This window comes from Melanaphis sacchari, unplaced genomic scaffold, assembly GCF_002803265.2.
Source record: "Melanaphis sacchari strain LSU unplaced genomic scaffold, SCAv2.0 Contig636_pilon_pilon, whole genome shotgun sequence".
Lineage (NCBI taxonomy): Eukaryota > Metazoa > Arthropoda > Insecta > Hemiptera > Aphididae > Melanaphis > Melanaphis sacchari.
The window spans coordinates 38,392-53,224 of NW_020271450.1; the positions used below are offsets into that span (position 1 = coordinate 38,392).

Consider the following 14,833-nt stretch of genomic DNA (forward strand, 5'->3'; position numbering starts at 1 on the left):
CTCGGTTCCAGAATTATTATTAGGAAGGGAGCATTTTATATTATGGACATAATATAATTTATATAAAATAATTCTATAATATAATTATTACAATAAATATTTCTTAACATTGTAAAGGAATAAATTAACAACTAAAAATTAAAAAAAAATTAAGTAAGTACATTGAAAAAAATAATCTATTTAAGAATGTTTAGCATAAACAATTAAAATATAATATTAAATATCAATTATGAATTAATTATAAAGCAAAATATATTTTCTTTTGGTTTTTAAAGACATGTCAATAATTTTATTAATTTTAGTGATGTTTACATCAATATCACGGTAAATACTAAATATTTAAAAGGGTAAGCTGTGGCACTGAATAAAAATACAAAATTATACCTAATGAAAATATTTATATCTGTAAACATATAAATGCAGGTGATTACGATGTGAGACGACAGCATGACTCCCACTAGTCACATACTTACATCATCAATCTGTACGATTAGAAATTACCGAATTATGAATAGAACTATCCGCGAAATTATGTACTATTGATTATAAAATGTACATACAAATTAAAAATAACAGTAAACTATAAGAAAAGTCATTGTTTGTCATAGTAATACAATTATTTAGTTTTTACGCAACATTTGGGGAAAAGGGTATCGCTTTAAGCTCCCCTTATATGTGTTATCTTTTTTTCTCTTTTAATTTGCTAATTTTAAAGTTTTTAGTGCATTGATGTTGTTTATTTATTATTTCCTTAAAATCACTGATTTTTATAATAGGAAGGCTTTTTTTAAAGTAAGTTGAAGCAGGGCCGTCCTTAAGCGTAATTATTGTGCAGGAAAAAAATGTTTCTTAGAATTAGCAAATTAATGAGTCTAGTCCCCATGATTTTGCCCAGAATTGAAGTCAATTATACCTTAGTTATTATATCTTTAAAATTTATGATGATACTTATTCAAATAGTTATTATTTTTATTTTTACTTTCCAAAATGGTACAATTTCTCGTTTTAGGTAATAATTAATGATTAAACTGACTGATTCGGTATAACTGTAAATATATTTACAATAATTTGTTAAATTATAATTATTTACAATTTAGTCAGATTTTAATACATGAAATAAACAAAGTACAATTACTGATTTACTATGACCTTTACCTAAACTTCATATAATAATTTTATCTTCTTTTTTGGAAATTAAATGCGATTCGCATATGCAGTAATGGACATTTCCAAGTATTATGATTTTTATATTAACATTATATTAATCTCAAAGAATAAAAAATTACTATTAGCTCTTAGCAAAATAGATTAATAATATTGATAATCATAATTTATATGTATTAAGTAATAATTACTTCTAGTAATAACGAACAATACCTAGTTATAACGTAGGTACATTGCACATTTGCACATCAAAATAAAAAGAATTGAAAATAATTGAAAAATAGTCATAGACAGTAATAGTATAGAGTTAAAATAATAGTTATTTAGTATGGTTTATGAAAATATTCACATTTTGAATTCTTGAAGGAAAAACAATAAATTATTTAAAAAATAAGTACTTTTGAAAACCCACGCAATTTCAAACTAATGTTCCTCGTATAGTTAGTAGTTACTGTTGTTATTCACTGGGAGCACTAACAGTTATTAGAAATCCAGAAAGAACCGACTATTGGCACCGCCTTTTGATCTTTAGGAGTGATCGGACGTCAGTAATCAGTATGATAATACTTATTAATGATAATTGATAATAATTTTTCTTTTTTTCTTGAGTTTGGATTTTCGACCATTATGTCCATTTATTTTTGAGCGATTAAAAAATATCATAATATTATTTAGAATATTATACTGAATTGTATCATCGAATATTCCAATAACCGGTGAGTTCAAGTGATACATATATTTTTTATTAAAGAGTATTTTATGATTTAAAATTTTTTTTATTAAGAAATGGATTCGGACACTGAAAATCGGAGCGAAGAAAATGGTGATGCTCCTAGACACACTTTAATTGGAAAATGCATTATGAAAACCTTAATTCATCCTCTAGATTATGCTAGATTTTTGGTGCAGGTAAGTTTTAATAGAATATTCATCTAATTGTAATTTTTAATACTCAAATATTTTAACAATAATAATAATATGTAATAATTAATTGTAAAATATACACTGATTATGTTGCCTAACATAATTTTTAGTCATACAAAGTGAAATTCTTTCTTATGTTAATTAGGTATAAGATGAATGTAATATATCCCAAATGTCACATTACACCCTGATAATTTCTTCAAATCAAAATAACTACAAATGTGATTTTTCAACAAAAATCTATTAAAACTATATACTATTAAATTTTAGTCTAATATTTAGTTTACCTTTGAAAAAAAAGCATTTCAATTTTAATTAGATTTTTGAATGTGCTGTGAAAGAGAGCCTTTAAATCCTAGTTGAATCATTCAACTTTAAATGCAATACATTTGATAGTTTTAGTTAATAAAAATAAAAGCCAAATATATTAAATTATCAAATTTTAAGTACTTATTTCTAGGAATAATGATAAAATCTATATAAATGAGATTGTCTAACTCAATTTCATAGAAATTTATTTTTTCAAACTAGAATTTTTGTTTGTGAGACAGTATAAATTTGTATAATTTAAGAATTCAAAAATATGAAAGTATAAAATCTATGATAATTGTTGATGAGTATTGTTTTCTATTTTTATTAAAGTAAATTATTATTCTAACTTACTTTTATATAACCCAAAACCTTTAAATTATAAGCAGAGCACGGATGTATATTTACTAAAAATTATCGAAATATGCCATATAATATGCAGTAAAAATTATGAAAATATGCAAGAAAAGTTTTCTTAGTTGTTTTAAATTTATGAATTAAACAACTATAATAATTAATTACTTTAACTACAATTTCAACCTAATTAATATACAAAGATTTATTACACATGGTTAATATAACTATTATTATGTAAAAGTCAAAACGTTGTTTGAAATTAATAAAATTATTTACTTTAACACATTTTATTAATATTTTGAATGCTTATTATATAATATATTATACTCATTTAATTAATATGTTAATTTTTATTTTATTTTTTTAAATAATATATATTATTTTTACAGATTGGCCATGAACCGATGGCACCATATCGCTACAGAAGTATTTTTGGTGAAGAACGATTGTTCCTTCCTAATTTAGTAGTTTATGGTAATTAATTTATACTTTTAAATATTTATTTATAATTATCCATTAATTAAAATAGGGAGTATAATTTTAGTTTATTAACACAATTAATTATCCTTATCATTTAAAATCAATACAAAAATAGGTATTTATTTTATATATTATTTAAAGTTTTAAGCATATCCTTTGATACTATAGCTAAAATTTTTTTAATATAAAATATTTCAGAATACCTGTAGGGCCCACAATTCATAAAACTATTTTTTATAGATATAATGCAAGTGTGAGGAAAAAAGGTTTATCATTAAAATTCTAGTAGTAATAATTTTATTACTCAATACAATCTCTCTAAACAATTTATAAAATGAATTTAAATTTAAGTTATGTGATTGTAATATACTAATATATTATATAAATAAATATATTATTGAATGGCAGTTAATGTTTATTTATTGATTGTTAATTTTATACTTTTCTCAATGACATACAGTTTAAGAAAATGTAATTAATTTAAGTGTATCATATAATTATTTTTATTAAAACAATTCATTTTAAATACATTGCAACTGAATACAATTTTACAAAAGTAAATTAATATTAGTATCATATATTTTTAAATTAGGTAAATACCTTTTCAACTGAATAAAATTCCATTAGCAATGTCAAAGCTGTAGATTTTTTAATTTCTCTTTCCCATATATGTATCATTTTATACAATTATTAAGTAATGGATAGTTTACATATTGAACAGATGTCTAAGATTTTATTTTAGGATAATGGTTATTTATATTAGAACATTACAATACTTGATCTTAAGAACAAATAAAAAGTTTACTTATCTACTAAAATGTATTTATTTGAACTTAAGAAGATTAATTCTATTTCATCAATTTTTTTTTTTTGTTTGTTTATATAAAAACAATTATTATTTTCAGCTAAATACATTTATTCAGTAGATGGATTTAAAGGAATGTATATTGGATTAGGTCCTAAGATCATGGGAATTTGTATTGAACATTTTTCATCGTCTTTAATGTCTGATTATATTCAAATTGACAAAAATCAAAATATAGATAATAAAGATTCAGATTTAGAAGTGTAAGTATCAGTAACTTTAGTATCAATTATCAATAAATTTGAATACTTCTGATGATAAAATAATAATTTACATCCTTAATACTATGCACTTGAATCCTGGCTGAATTTATCCTAATTTCATCTCCAAATACAATTAATCTACTAATTTGTTACTCCTTTCTTCATAAATTTATAATTTATTATACTTATATTAAATTAACTTAATGTAGATGGAAAAAGTGTGCAATTAAAACATCAAAGGAAATGATATGTACAGCTACAAGTATTATTTTGAGCCATCCCTTACACATTGTTTCTATGAGAATGATGGCTCAATTTGTTGGTTATGAACATCGTTACACGTTAGTTAACATATAAATATTTAATTTTATTTATTTTTTTTTGTTCTTCTTACTAATTAAGTATACTAAATGACATATATGTGTTTGTTTTTCATTTCAGCTTAATATTACAATCAGTTCTACTTATAAACCGTGAAGAAGGAGTAAAAGGACTCTTCTCTGGTATCATTCCACGTCTATTTGCTGGTTTAGGAACTGTAATTCTTGTTAATGTAGCAAAACAAGTATTTTCACGTTATGTATTTGATCCTTCACCCATGACTTTGAACATTGCTGATTTTGCTGCTTCGGTAAAATTAATTTTATTAATTATAGTAAAGACAGTATTTAAATTATAAACAATTTTAAAGGCATTGCTAAGTATAACAATATGTGTGTACCTGAATATTTAAAAATCTTATTAAGTAGACTGTAATTAAAAAGAGTACACATTACTCAGGTATGCATATTTTTTTTCTAAAGAAGACAAATTGCACTCCTAATTTAGTCAATGATTAGAAGATAAATACTAAATGACAAATTGTAGAAGTGTACCTTTTGATATTATAAAATTGCTAAATTTAATATCAATATTTTAACAGTACAATAATATAGTTGAGAACAATATGGAGTTAGGTTAGATTACATTGCATGTTAACGAATCATATTCAAAATTAACAAAATATATATACATTGTAAAATCATTGATTTAATTTTTCTGCTCTGAGCCTAAAGACATGAATATAGAAAAAATTAAAGTATAAATATGAAATTTTTGTTAAGAGAAAGCCACACCCACATGTATTGTCTCTGTCTTATATACATACAACATAGCAAACTTTTGTTCAGCAGAGTAAATTTACCTATTATCAAACTTAACGGTTAAAATTTTATCTAGGCAATAACATAAAATTTTATTGATATTTTAATTTTAAAGTGAGTTATGATTTTTTTAAAGTTTTAATATTTTACATAGCTATAACTCAGTTTAAAATTAAAATATCAATAAAAGCCTATGTCATTGCTTAGATAAAATTCTAACCATTAAGTTTGATAATAGGTAAATTTACTCTAATGAGTCTAATGTTAAAACTAAAAATATAAAATAGATTATGCCGAACAAAAATTTGCTATGTTGTGTGTATGTAAGACAAAGATAACACATACGGGTGTGGCGTTCTCTTAAAACAATAACATTTACTTGATATTTTTATTTGTTGACATTCAATTTTTATTAAAACATTATATTTACTTTTATTTCAGTATTTAGCTAATGCTGCTACATATTCATTTAATGTTGTAACTGCTTGTACAGCAATCAACAACTGCGGGTACGTAGATAATTAATTTTTTATTTTCAAATTAAATTTTGAAAATGTTTTTTTTGAAAATGTTTTTTTGAACAGGTTAGCTGCTGGTATGCCTCCTGACATGCCTGTATTTGGAAATTGGTTGGAATGTATGAAATACCTGTACAAAACTGATCAGTTGAACCGTGGATCATCAACTTGGTTCAGACGTGTTCCACTAACAAATTCAAAACTTCTAAAATTGCTCTAATTTAGGTGCCTAGTCATTCTATGTTGATTGTTATTTATATGTACAAAATAAAAATAAGTTAATATTTTAGTAAATATTTTTATTAGAACTGGAAATATAAATAGTACTGTATCAACATATTTTAAATTACATTTTCATTATTATTATAATAATTTAAACATTTATACAAAGCTGTTTTTATTTTATGTAGATTATTAAAAGGACATATGTATGGGTCTTATAAACTTAAGAATCAATTGTCACCAAATGTTGTGTACGTTTTTTGAAACTTTAGGAGTGTTTATACCTGTTTTTAACCCTTATAAGTAGTATTCACGTATGTATTTTATTTTCTCACCAAAAATTAATTTTTTTTCTGATATAAGACTGCTATTAATTATAGAAATAAGACCCATATAACCTATACCAGTAGCGCCGAGAGAGTGCAAGTCGGCGGCGACTAAGACTCATCATAGTTCGTGCATCTCCCACTGTCAGATAATCATCTCACATCATTGACCGTTGTCAGTAATCGTTAATTAAATTAAACCAGTCAACTTGATGGGAGAAATTAGACCTCAAAACCGCGGAGCGACTTCATTTGGATGCGTGACTGACTTGCAATCTCTCGGCGCTATGGGTATACAAGGTGTTTCTTTTATTAAACAACTCTGATATCAAAAACTATTAAAACAGAGTTGAAGACCAACATTTAGTGAGATACTCTATACTACTTTATTTTGCTCACTTAAATTTTTATAATTATTACTCATTAATTATGTAATATTTTGTTAAAAAAAAAAAAAGAAAAGAACTTATAAAATAATTATGATAAAAATTTTTTTTTTTTTCAAAACTATAAAACTCACTAAGCACAGTTTATATTTTTGTTCAATTTTTTAAAAGTATAATTTTGTTTTACTGGCTATGCTATTAGTTATAATTATTACTTTTAGTAATTGTATATTAAATAATACAATAAACATATTTACTCTTTTAATAAGGATTAAATTTTCCAGCAAGTTAAGATGTAATATTTTAGCCACAAAAATAAATAAAATTCAATACTTAAATATTAGTATGGCAATATTGCTCAAATTTATACAATATTATACACAAAATAGCTTAAATTAATTTATAACAAAAAGGATCAAAATTATATATTATTTAATATTATTATTTTTAAATTCTTAAGCTTCTCAATATTGGAAAGCCTAGATTTAAAACACATATAATAATAAGATTTAATCGTTTACAAAAATAAATTTTATTCTTAACTAATTTTATTTACATTTTTTCAAAAATTTCGTGAAAACCACAAGTAGTACAAGTACGTTCATAATTATCTTCTTCTTCATTGTATATCTCTGTATCATATTCATGTTGATGTGAAGCTTTTGTGACTTTTGTATATAAACTACTCCTAGTTGACATTCTTAATTCTGAAAAATAAATAATCATAGTCATCAATAGAGTTAAGATGTTAATGTCCTAAAAAACACACAAAAATGACCTTAAAAGTTATCTAAAATACTAATTAAGTAAGAGAACAAACTTATTTATAAATAATAATTTTTATTAGAGATATGGGTGTAATAATGAGTGTAATAGTAGAAGCATTTAAATAATTTATAAATAAATTTCAATATTAAAAATAAATTTAAATGTAAAATATAAATAAAAAAAATTATATTAAAAATATTTGCGTAACATTTGTCCTAAAATCTATAATTTGTGAAAAATGCCCAACATTGTATAAAAAGTACAAAAAATGCCCTAAAAGATGAAAAAATCACTTAAAATGTTAAAAAAATGACGTTAAAAACAAAAAATGCATTTATAGCTAAAAATGCAAAATAAAATTAGAATATTCTGCGTCAAGAGAGCATGAAACAAATTTTTAGCAAGGATAACATTGTACAAAATAAAAAGAAAAAAAATGCAAAAGTCATCAACATCCTAACTCTAGTCATCAATAATCATAAAGAATTATGATACATTCATACTAGACATACCTTTAACTTTTTTTTTGAATGTTTTTAACTTAGAAGCCTTTTGCTTTTCTTGTCTTAGTTCAATTTGTCGTTCTACTTCTTCTTCAGAACCCCAAACTTCTAATGCTCTTTTTTCTACCTATAAGCATGACATATTAACATATAACTATATTAAAATTATTTTTACCTACTTGAAGTAAAAGATATAATTTCATTTCACCCCATCTGGAATTGTGTGGATTTTTGCCCAGAATAAACTTAAGTGGAGGTGATCGCAAATCAATATCACAATCTTTTAATAAATATTCTTTTTTAGCTTCTGTTTTGGTAATCAAATCATATTTTTCTTTTCCAAACTTATCCCTGTTTAAAACAAAAGTATTACAGATACTTTAAAATTTTACAATGAAACATTTTAATATAATGGATTCTATTAACTTTTTTAATTTCATATTTCATCTTTAGTGATTATTAAATAGAAATAGTTTCACTTAATAAACTAAGCTAATAGTTTTCAATAATTTTAGCAATATAACACACTTTATCTTCTTCCTACAAAATGTTCATGACACACCAATTTATATAAAATGTGAAACATGTAAAATATATTATACACAATATTTGATATACAATAGCATCAAAGATGCTCACAGTACACCGATTGATTGAAAGCGACTGCACTAAACTATAATCTATTAAATTAAAACTTAAATTTATAACATAATTACATACTTGCATCTATCGCAGACAGGATGATCAAAATTAGTCATCAAGTAAGAAATACCAAATTCATGATTACATTCAAGACATAAAGGCTGTTCAATTTTTGATAATATTGGATTAGGCGCTGATGCTAGTATTACCTAATTAAATTAAATAAACCATATAGATATTAATCAGTAGGAATTGACAAATAATAATTTGAATAATAACTACCAAAATATATGAACTTTATCAAAGTAAATATAACATTTGTTTAGCATATGACATGACCTACAGGGAGTTTTCAGGCTTAGTATATAAGTGAAAGGAAAAAATAGAAATTTATAAGTTAAAAAAAATACCTTATATGTTTGAAATTGGACCAATAAAAATTATTACAAATGTCATATAAAATAATTAAATACATATATTATATATTGTTAAATTTAAAGACAAACTTATTTTATATCTTCCAAAAGATGAACCAAATTTTGAAATTTCTTGTCGATTAGATAAGCTTTTTTTTTTTACTGAGCAGTAATCAATTAAATGGGCAAAAAATTTTTTAATAAGGTCTTGATTTTTAATATTGAATATTAAGTTCAACTCTTTATACATTAGCTTCACTTAAAAGAATTATACAATTTTCTGAATAACTAATAGTTAAATTATTATAGCTAATAAGTTTCAGACAGTGGTATAATTTCCATTCATCAGGTGTTATAGTAGTCATCAGCAATATTTCTCTTGAAATAATTAAAATTAATAAATTTTTATATCAGTTTCTCATAAAATTAGTTGATCATGGCAGTCCTAGTAGATCAAATTCTAAAAAAAGACTAAATAAAAATTATTTACCTAAATTTACAAGTAAACATGTACAATGACTTAACATGTATTATACACTAAAACGTTATAAGTATTAATTATGCTAATAAGTACATACAAGTACTAGGTACATTTACTAATTTAATTAGATTTATTTATTTTGTAACAGTTATTTTTTTGATAAAATTAATTTGAATGGTAAAAGATGTCAATAAATTTCAAGTCATGATCTTATTAATTATTCATTAATTTAGACACCATTGTTAAACAAACCGGTTTTTTATCTGATAGATCATCCTCATTAAGCAAAAACCCAGCTTCGGTGTCTACATATGATTGACCAGCAACTCTAATTTGATGACTTTTATCTATCTTTGATATGGGTCTTTAACAAAAAAAAATAATTATTAAAATTTATTGTATATTACAGCTATTAATATATTGTTATAATTAAAGTATATATTTTCAAAATAAATCTTATACTTTTGGTAAGGTTGTACTGTTGATCTTGCTTTTAATTTTTCTTGTCTTATTAACAATGCTTTTTTTCTGTTCTTCTCTATAAGTTTTCTCTGATCTTCTGTGAGTTCCATTTTAAACGAGAATTCCAGTATAAAATATTAAAACTATTAAAATTTGGGTGCAATGACAGCTGCCAAACAATCGTTTTAGCTAATAAAAACAATAATACTGATTACTGGTAATAATGAAAAATATAAATAATAATAATAAAAGAATACCTACCTATAACATTTGTGTTATTAATTATTAATGATTGTGATTGATGATTGCATAGAACATAATATTGTATCAAATTATAGCTGTTACAATATTTCGTTAGAAGTTACCTCTAATAATTAATTTAAATACCAATATAATAAAAATGAAAATAAACAATGAAAGAATTAACAACTATAATAATATGTACCTATTTATATTCAATAATTATGCCCTAACTTGTATAAATAACAAGTATTTATTTATTACTAACTTTTAAGTACTTATGTATTTAATTATCAAGTAATAACTTTACAGTTTATAGTTTTATACACAGTTAAGAACATAATCCATAATTATATTTTCTAGTATTTTCTAATTTCTACTTATTCTAATTTAACTTTTCAAGCTATTGTTTATCGTTATCAGTGAGATACCAGAGTTACCACCATAGACCATTGATCCAAAAATAAGGTAACAATAAGATAGTGCTTATCATTTAAAAATTTTTAATTTCAAAGATGTTCAATATAAACTAGATTACTCTGCGTTATTCATTTAACCTTAAAATTTCCCGGATTTAAACTTTATTCAACTTAAAGTATTCAGTATTGTCATTGTTTATCAACAATATATTATGAATTAAATGTTGAAATTTTTTTTATTTTACAAAAATTATTAAATAAGTAACTGCTGTATTAAAATAACTTTAATATAGTTTTCTTTTCGATACTTTTAAAATGGTAATGAGATGTATACATTTTTTTATTTAATACTGCATAATATTCTTAATTTTCATTTTATCATCTTGTAATATTTAATAAATATATAAAACTATTTTAATTTTCTTATTAATTTATTTTTTAGGCTCGAAGATATGATACAAGAACAACTATTTTTTCACCCGAAGGTAACATTAATAGTTGTTTTTACATTTTTTTTTCTTTTTTAGTATTTTTTGTTTAATGAATCTATCAAATTTTTGAACCATATTATTTGTTTCAGGTCGATTATATCAAGTGGAATATGCTATAGAAGCAATCAGTCATGCCGGTACATGTTTGGGCATACTTACAAATGATGGAGTTCTTCTTGCTGCTGAAAAACGAAATGTGAATAAACTGCTTGATGAGACTTGTGGCTCAGAGAAAATTTATAAATTAAATGAGTAATTTAAATACTATTCATTACTTATTTAAAAACTAAAATGTCTTAACTTAATCTTAAAAAATTTCCAGTGACATGGTTTGCAGTGTAGCTGGTATTACTGCTGATGCTAATGTTTTGGTTAGTGAATTACGTTCTATTTCTGAGCGTTATCGTATGCAATATGGTGATTCTATACCTTGTGAACAGCTTGTTTCGTGGCTGTGTGATGTAAAACAAGCATACACTCAATATGGAGGTAATTTATTTTAAAAAAAAACTTGAACATATTGTATTTAAATATTCTATAGGTAAAAGACCATTTGGTGTATCTATATTATATATGGGTTGGGATTCACATTATGGTTTTCAACTATATCAGTCAGATCCTAGTGGAAATTATTGCGGCTGGAAAGCAACTTGTATTGGAACAAACAGTGCAGTATGTTTAAAACTTTTAATTTAATTAAACTGCTTACTGTTTTTAATCAATCAAATTGTATTATAGGCTGCAATCGCATCATTGAAAACTGAGTATAAAGAAGGACAGATGACTTTAGATGAAGCAAAAAAATTGGCTGTGAAAATTTTATCAAAAACTTTGGATGCAACTAAACTTACAGCTGATAAAGGTAAAATATATTGAAAACTAAAAAAAAATCTTCACATTCATTCTCAGTAGTTGAAAATAATCTCCCAATATTTTCACAAGGTATGACAAAATCTGAATTATTTCATATTTTAAATAAATATATCCTAATGTAAGGTATTGTAGGTTTTATTAACTTATTTTTTGAATTAATCTTTTGTGAAGTTACTTTTACATTTTTATGTTATTTTTTTACATATTATTATCATTTAATCACTTAATGAAAATGATGACTTTAATATTTGCTGATATTTTTTTTTAAATAATTGTTTTTTAATTGATTATTAATATTGTAAACATTTGCAAATAATTTTTTAGTCAACATTTATAAAAAAAATTAGTTTCTTTTACCTTTAAATAGCTCAAAAATAAAAAAAATATTATATAAACATTTGATGAAATTTTCAAGTAATTATGGTTAAGTAAATTGAATCTGTCAAAAATTATATTTAAATAAAAATAACCATTTTTCCTATTTTTTTGTGTTTGTTTTTCCAATTTAAAAAAAAAATAAATAATTACTGAGAATTTTTAAGTTTGATCTCTCTAAAATTCAAACTAGATTCAATTTGATGTCTATCCCCATTTTTGAAGATCAAAGTATTTTATTGACAACTAATCATGCATTCATCCACAAAAAAAAAAACATGATAAAATTAATACAATCATTGCTTTGCTCAGAATCTAAAAAACTACAAATAATTTTATAACTAATATGTTAATTGCTTCTCTTAAAATCTAAAATCTAAATTAATTTTATTATTTAAAAATTATTAGCTATTATTTATTAATAACTTACTATAGATCAGTGGTTTTCATCCGGTGTGTCGCGGCACACTGGTGTGCCGAGAGCGCCTTTGAAGTGTGCCGCGATAAATCTATTGATGGAGTTAATTTTGTATATATACATATATATATATATGTATTATATATAAAAATATATGCTTCACGTATTATACGGATTATTGGTGTGCCGCAAAAATTTTGTAGAAGAAGAAGTGTGCTACATTGTTAAAAAGGTTGAAAATCACTGCTATAGATATATATATATTCTAGATAAATACAACTTTATGTTGTATTTTTTTTTTTTTTTTTAATGTAAATTTCGATTATTTAATTGACACATTTGTATAGTTTTAAGATCATAATTATTATTATCCTAGTTATAAACTTATCAATATACAAAGGTGTAATTTGAATAACATTCAACTAATTTTTATCTTTGAACAAACTAATAAAAATTTACTAATATCTCAATTAAACATTAGTTTCCTGCATAAATTACAATAATTTATGAGTTGATAATTGATATGATTTTTTTATTTTAGTGGAAATGGCTACACTTAAACGAGAAAATGATCAGACTGTCACAAATATACTGGAAAAACATGAAGTTGAGAAACTTATTACTGAATATGAGAAAATGGAAGCTGAAATTGCTGCAGCAAAAGCAGAAGCTAAAGCCAAGGAGAAAAAGGAAAAAGATGCTAAAGAAAAAGAACAGTCATCTTAAAATTAAAGAAAAAAATGTTTACAATTAATGTATAATATTTAATTAAATGAATGAAAGAATTTTTGGTATTGGTCTGTTATAATTATTTATCTCAATTAAAAGTAACATGATTATTTCTTTATTATTTTTTTATTTTACAGTTCAGTTTGTCTTAATACTTCATTTATGATTTATTTAAAAATAATAATAACACTAATCACTGATTTTATAAAAGCGCTCATTAAAAAAATATGGACAAAACAGAAAAAGTCTTGATTGTTTTCATTTAAATTTTGAACGAGGAGGTGTAAGTAAATTATCCAAACAATTATGATGTGAAATACATTCAAGTTTTTAGTTATATCATTAGTATTTTTGATTTACCAACTATCATAGTTTACCCTACAACGTTTTCTAATTCGATCAATTTTTTTCTTTATTATTTACTTTATTAAAACTATATTAAAAGTCTAGAACTTGATAAGAGTAACAAAATTACTATTAAATCATATTTTTTTCTTAAATGACTATACTTTAATGTTAATCAATTTATTTAATTAATTTTATTACTTTGTTATCTATAAACTGGATAAATACATTTTATTTTTATAGATTATTTAATAACATTAATTGGCTACATTTTTTGCGGGGTTGGTAAATTGAATGACCTTATCTCGATAAATTGGGTATCAGAAAAAAAAGGTGTAGCCGTGGAGGTAAATTGAGTAATGGAAAAAATTTTAGTACGTTAAATTTTATAATTATGGTACATATAAATGGTATGAATTAAATAAATTATGTGGTTTCTATAATATGTTCTAGATAAAAGCTTAAATGATAAAGATTTAATAAATTTAAATCGGGTTTATCATATTAACAGTATATTTTGTCATTCGTTCCATTTTCCATTAAGTATCGTTCTTTATCGAGCGTATAATTTTATTTTTTTGTTTTGTGCATCGTAGTTTTATACGCATTTCTCTCGCTATATTTCTTACAATTTGTCAACAAAATTAAAATTTTAGGATGAGGCCTGTAAAAGCAGTGTATTGCGGAGCTACGGATTCATAGAATATTTTTATTCCTACGGAGCCTACGATGCATTTGTTATTAGCTGAGACCAATTTATCGTTTTCATGATATA

The 14,833-nt window shown here is 23.5% G+C and overlaps 3 protein-coding genes across 4 annotated transcripts; 2 read left to right on the top strand and 1 right to left on the bottom strand.

Annotated features, from left to right (window-relative positions):
• The first annotated feature begins 1,734 nt into the window (after positions 1–1,734).
• On the top strand, positions 1,735–6,256 carry LOC112600299 (mitochondrial carrier homolog 2-like). Of its 2 annotated transcripts, XM_025347489.1 has the most exons (8): positions 1,735–1,880; positions 1,949–2,073; positions 3,144–3,228; positions 4,140–4,302; positions 4,512–4,643; positions 4,744–4,933; positions 5,886–5,953; positions 6,029–6,182. In XM_025347489.1, exons 2-8 carry the CDS (start codon positions 1,951–1,953, stop codon positions 6,180–6,182), a joined length of 915 nt encoding a protein of 304 aa, XP_025203274.1. In that variant the 5' UTR covers positions 1,735–1,880; positions 1,949–1,950. The 2 variants fall into 2 exon arrangements, with proteins under 2 accessions (XP_025203274.1, XP_025203275.1); XM_025347490.1 differs by lacking the exon at positions 1,735–1,880 and having other exon boundaries at positions 1,951–2,073; positions 6,029–6,256.
• Positions 6,257–7,404: 1,148 nt separating this feature from the next.
• LOC112600301 (DNA repair protein complementing XP-A cells homolog) lies at positions 7,405–10,630 on the bottom strand. The gene is made up of 8 exons (XM_025347492.1): positions 10,614–10,630; positions 10,430–10,535; positions 10,169–10,357; positions 9,959–10,070; positions 8,888–9,018; positions 8,347–8,518; positions 8,177–8,294; positions 7,405–7,603 (listed from the first exon to the last, which is right to left on the bottom strand). Exons 3-8 carry the CDS (start codon positions 10,276–10,278, stop codon positions 7,449–7,451), a joined length of 798 nt encoding a protein of 265 aa, XP_025203277.1. The 5' UTR covers positions 10,279–10,357; positions 10,430–10,535; positions 10,614–10,630; the 3' UTR covers positions 7,405–7,448.
• Positions 10,631–11,105: 475 nt separating this feature from the next.
• On the top strand, positions 11,106–13,831 carry LOC112600300 (proteasome subunit alpha type-4-like). Its single transcript, XM_025347491.1, has 7 exons — positions 11,106–11,145; positions 11,270–11,312; positions 11,408–11,570; positions 11,641–11,807; positions 11,860–11,990; positions 12,057–12,180; positions 13,526–13,831. Exons 1-7 carry the CDS (start codon positions 11,143–11,145, stop codon positions 13,708–13,710), a joined length of 816 nt encoding a protein of 271 aa, XP_025203276.1. The 5' UTR covers positions 11,106–11,142; the 3' UTR covers positions 13,711–13,831.
• Positions 13,832–14,833: the final 1,002 nt, after the last annotated feature.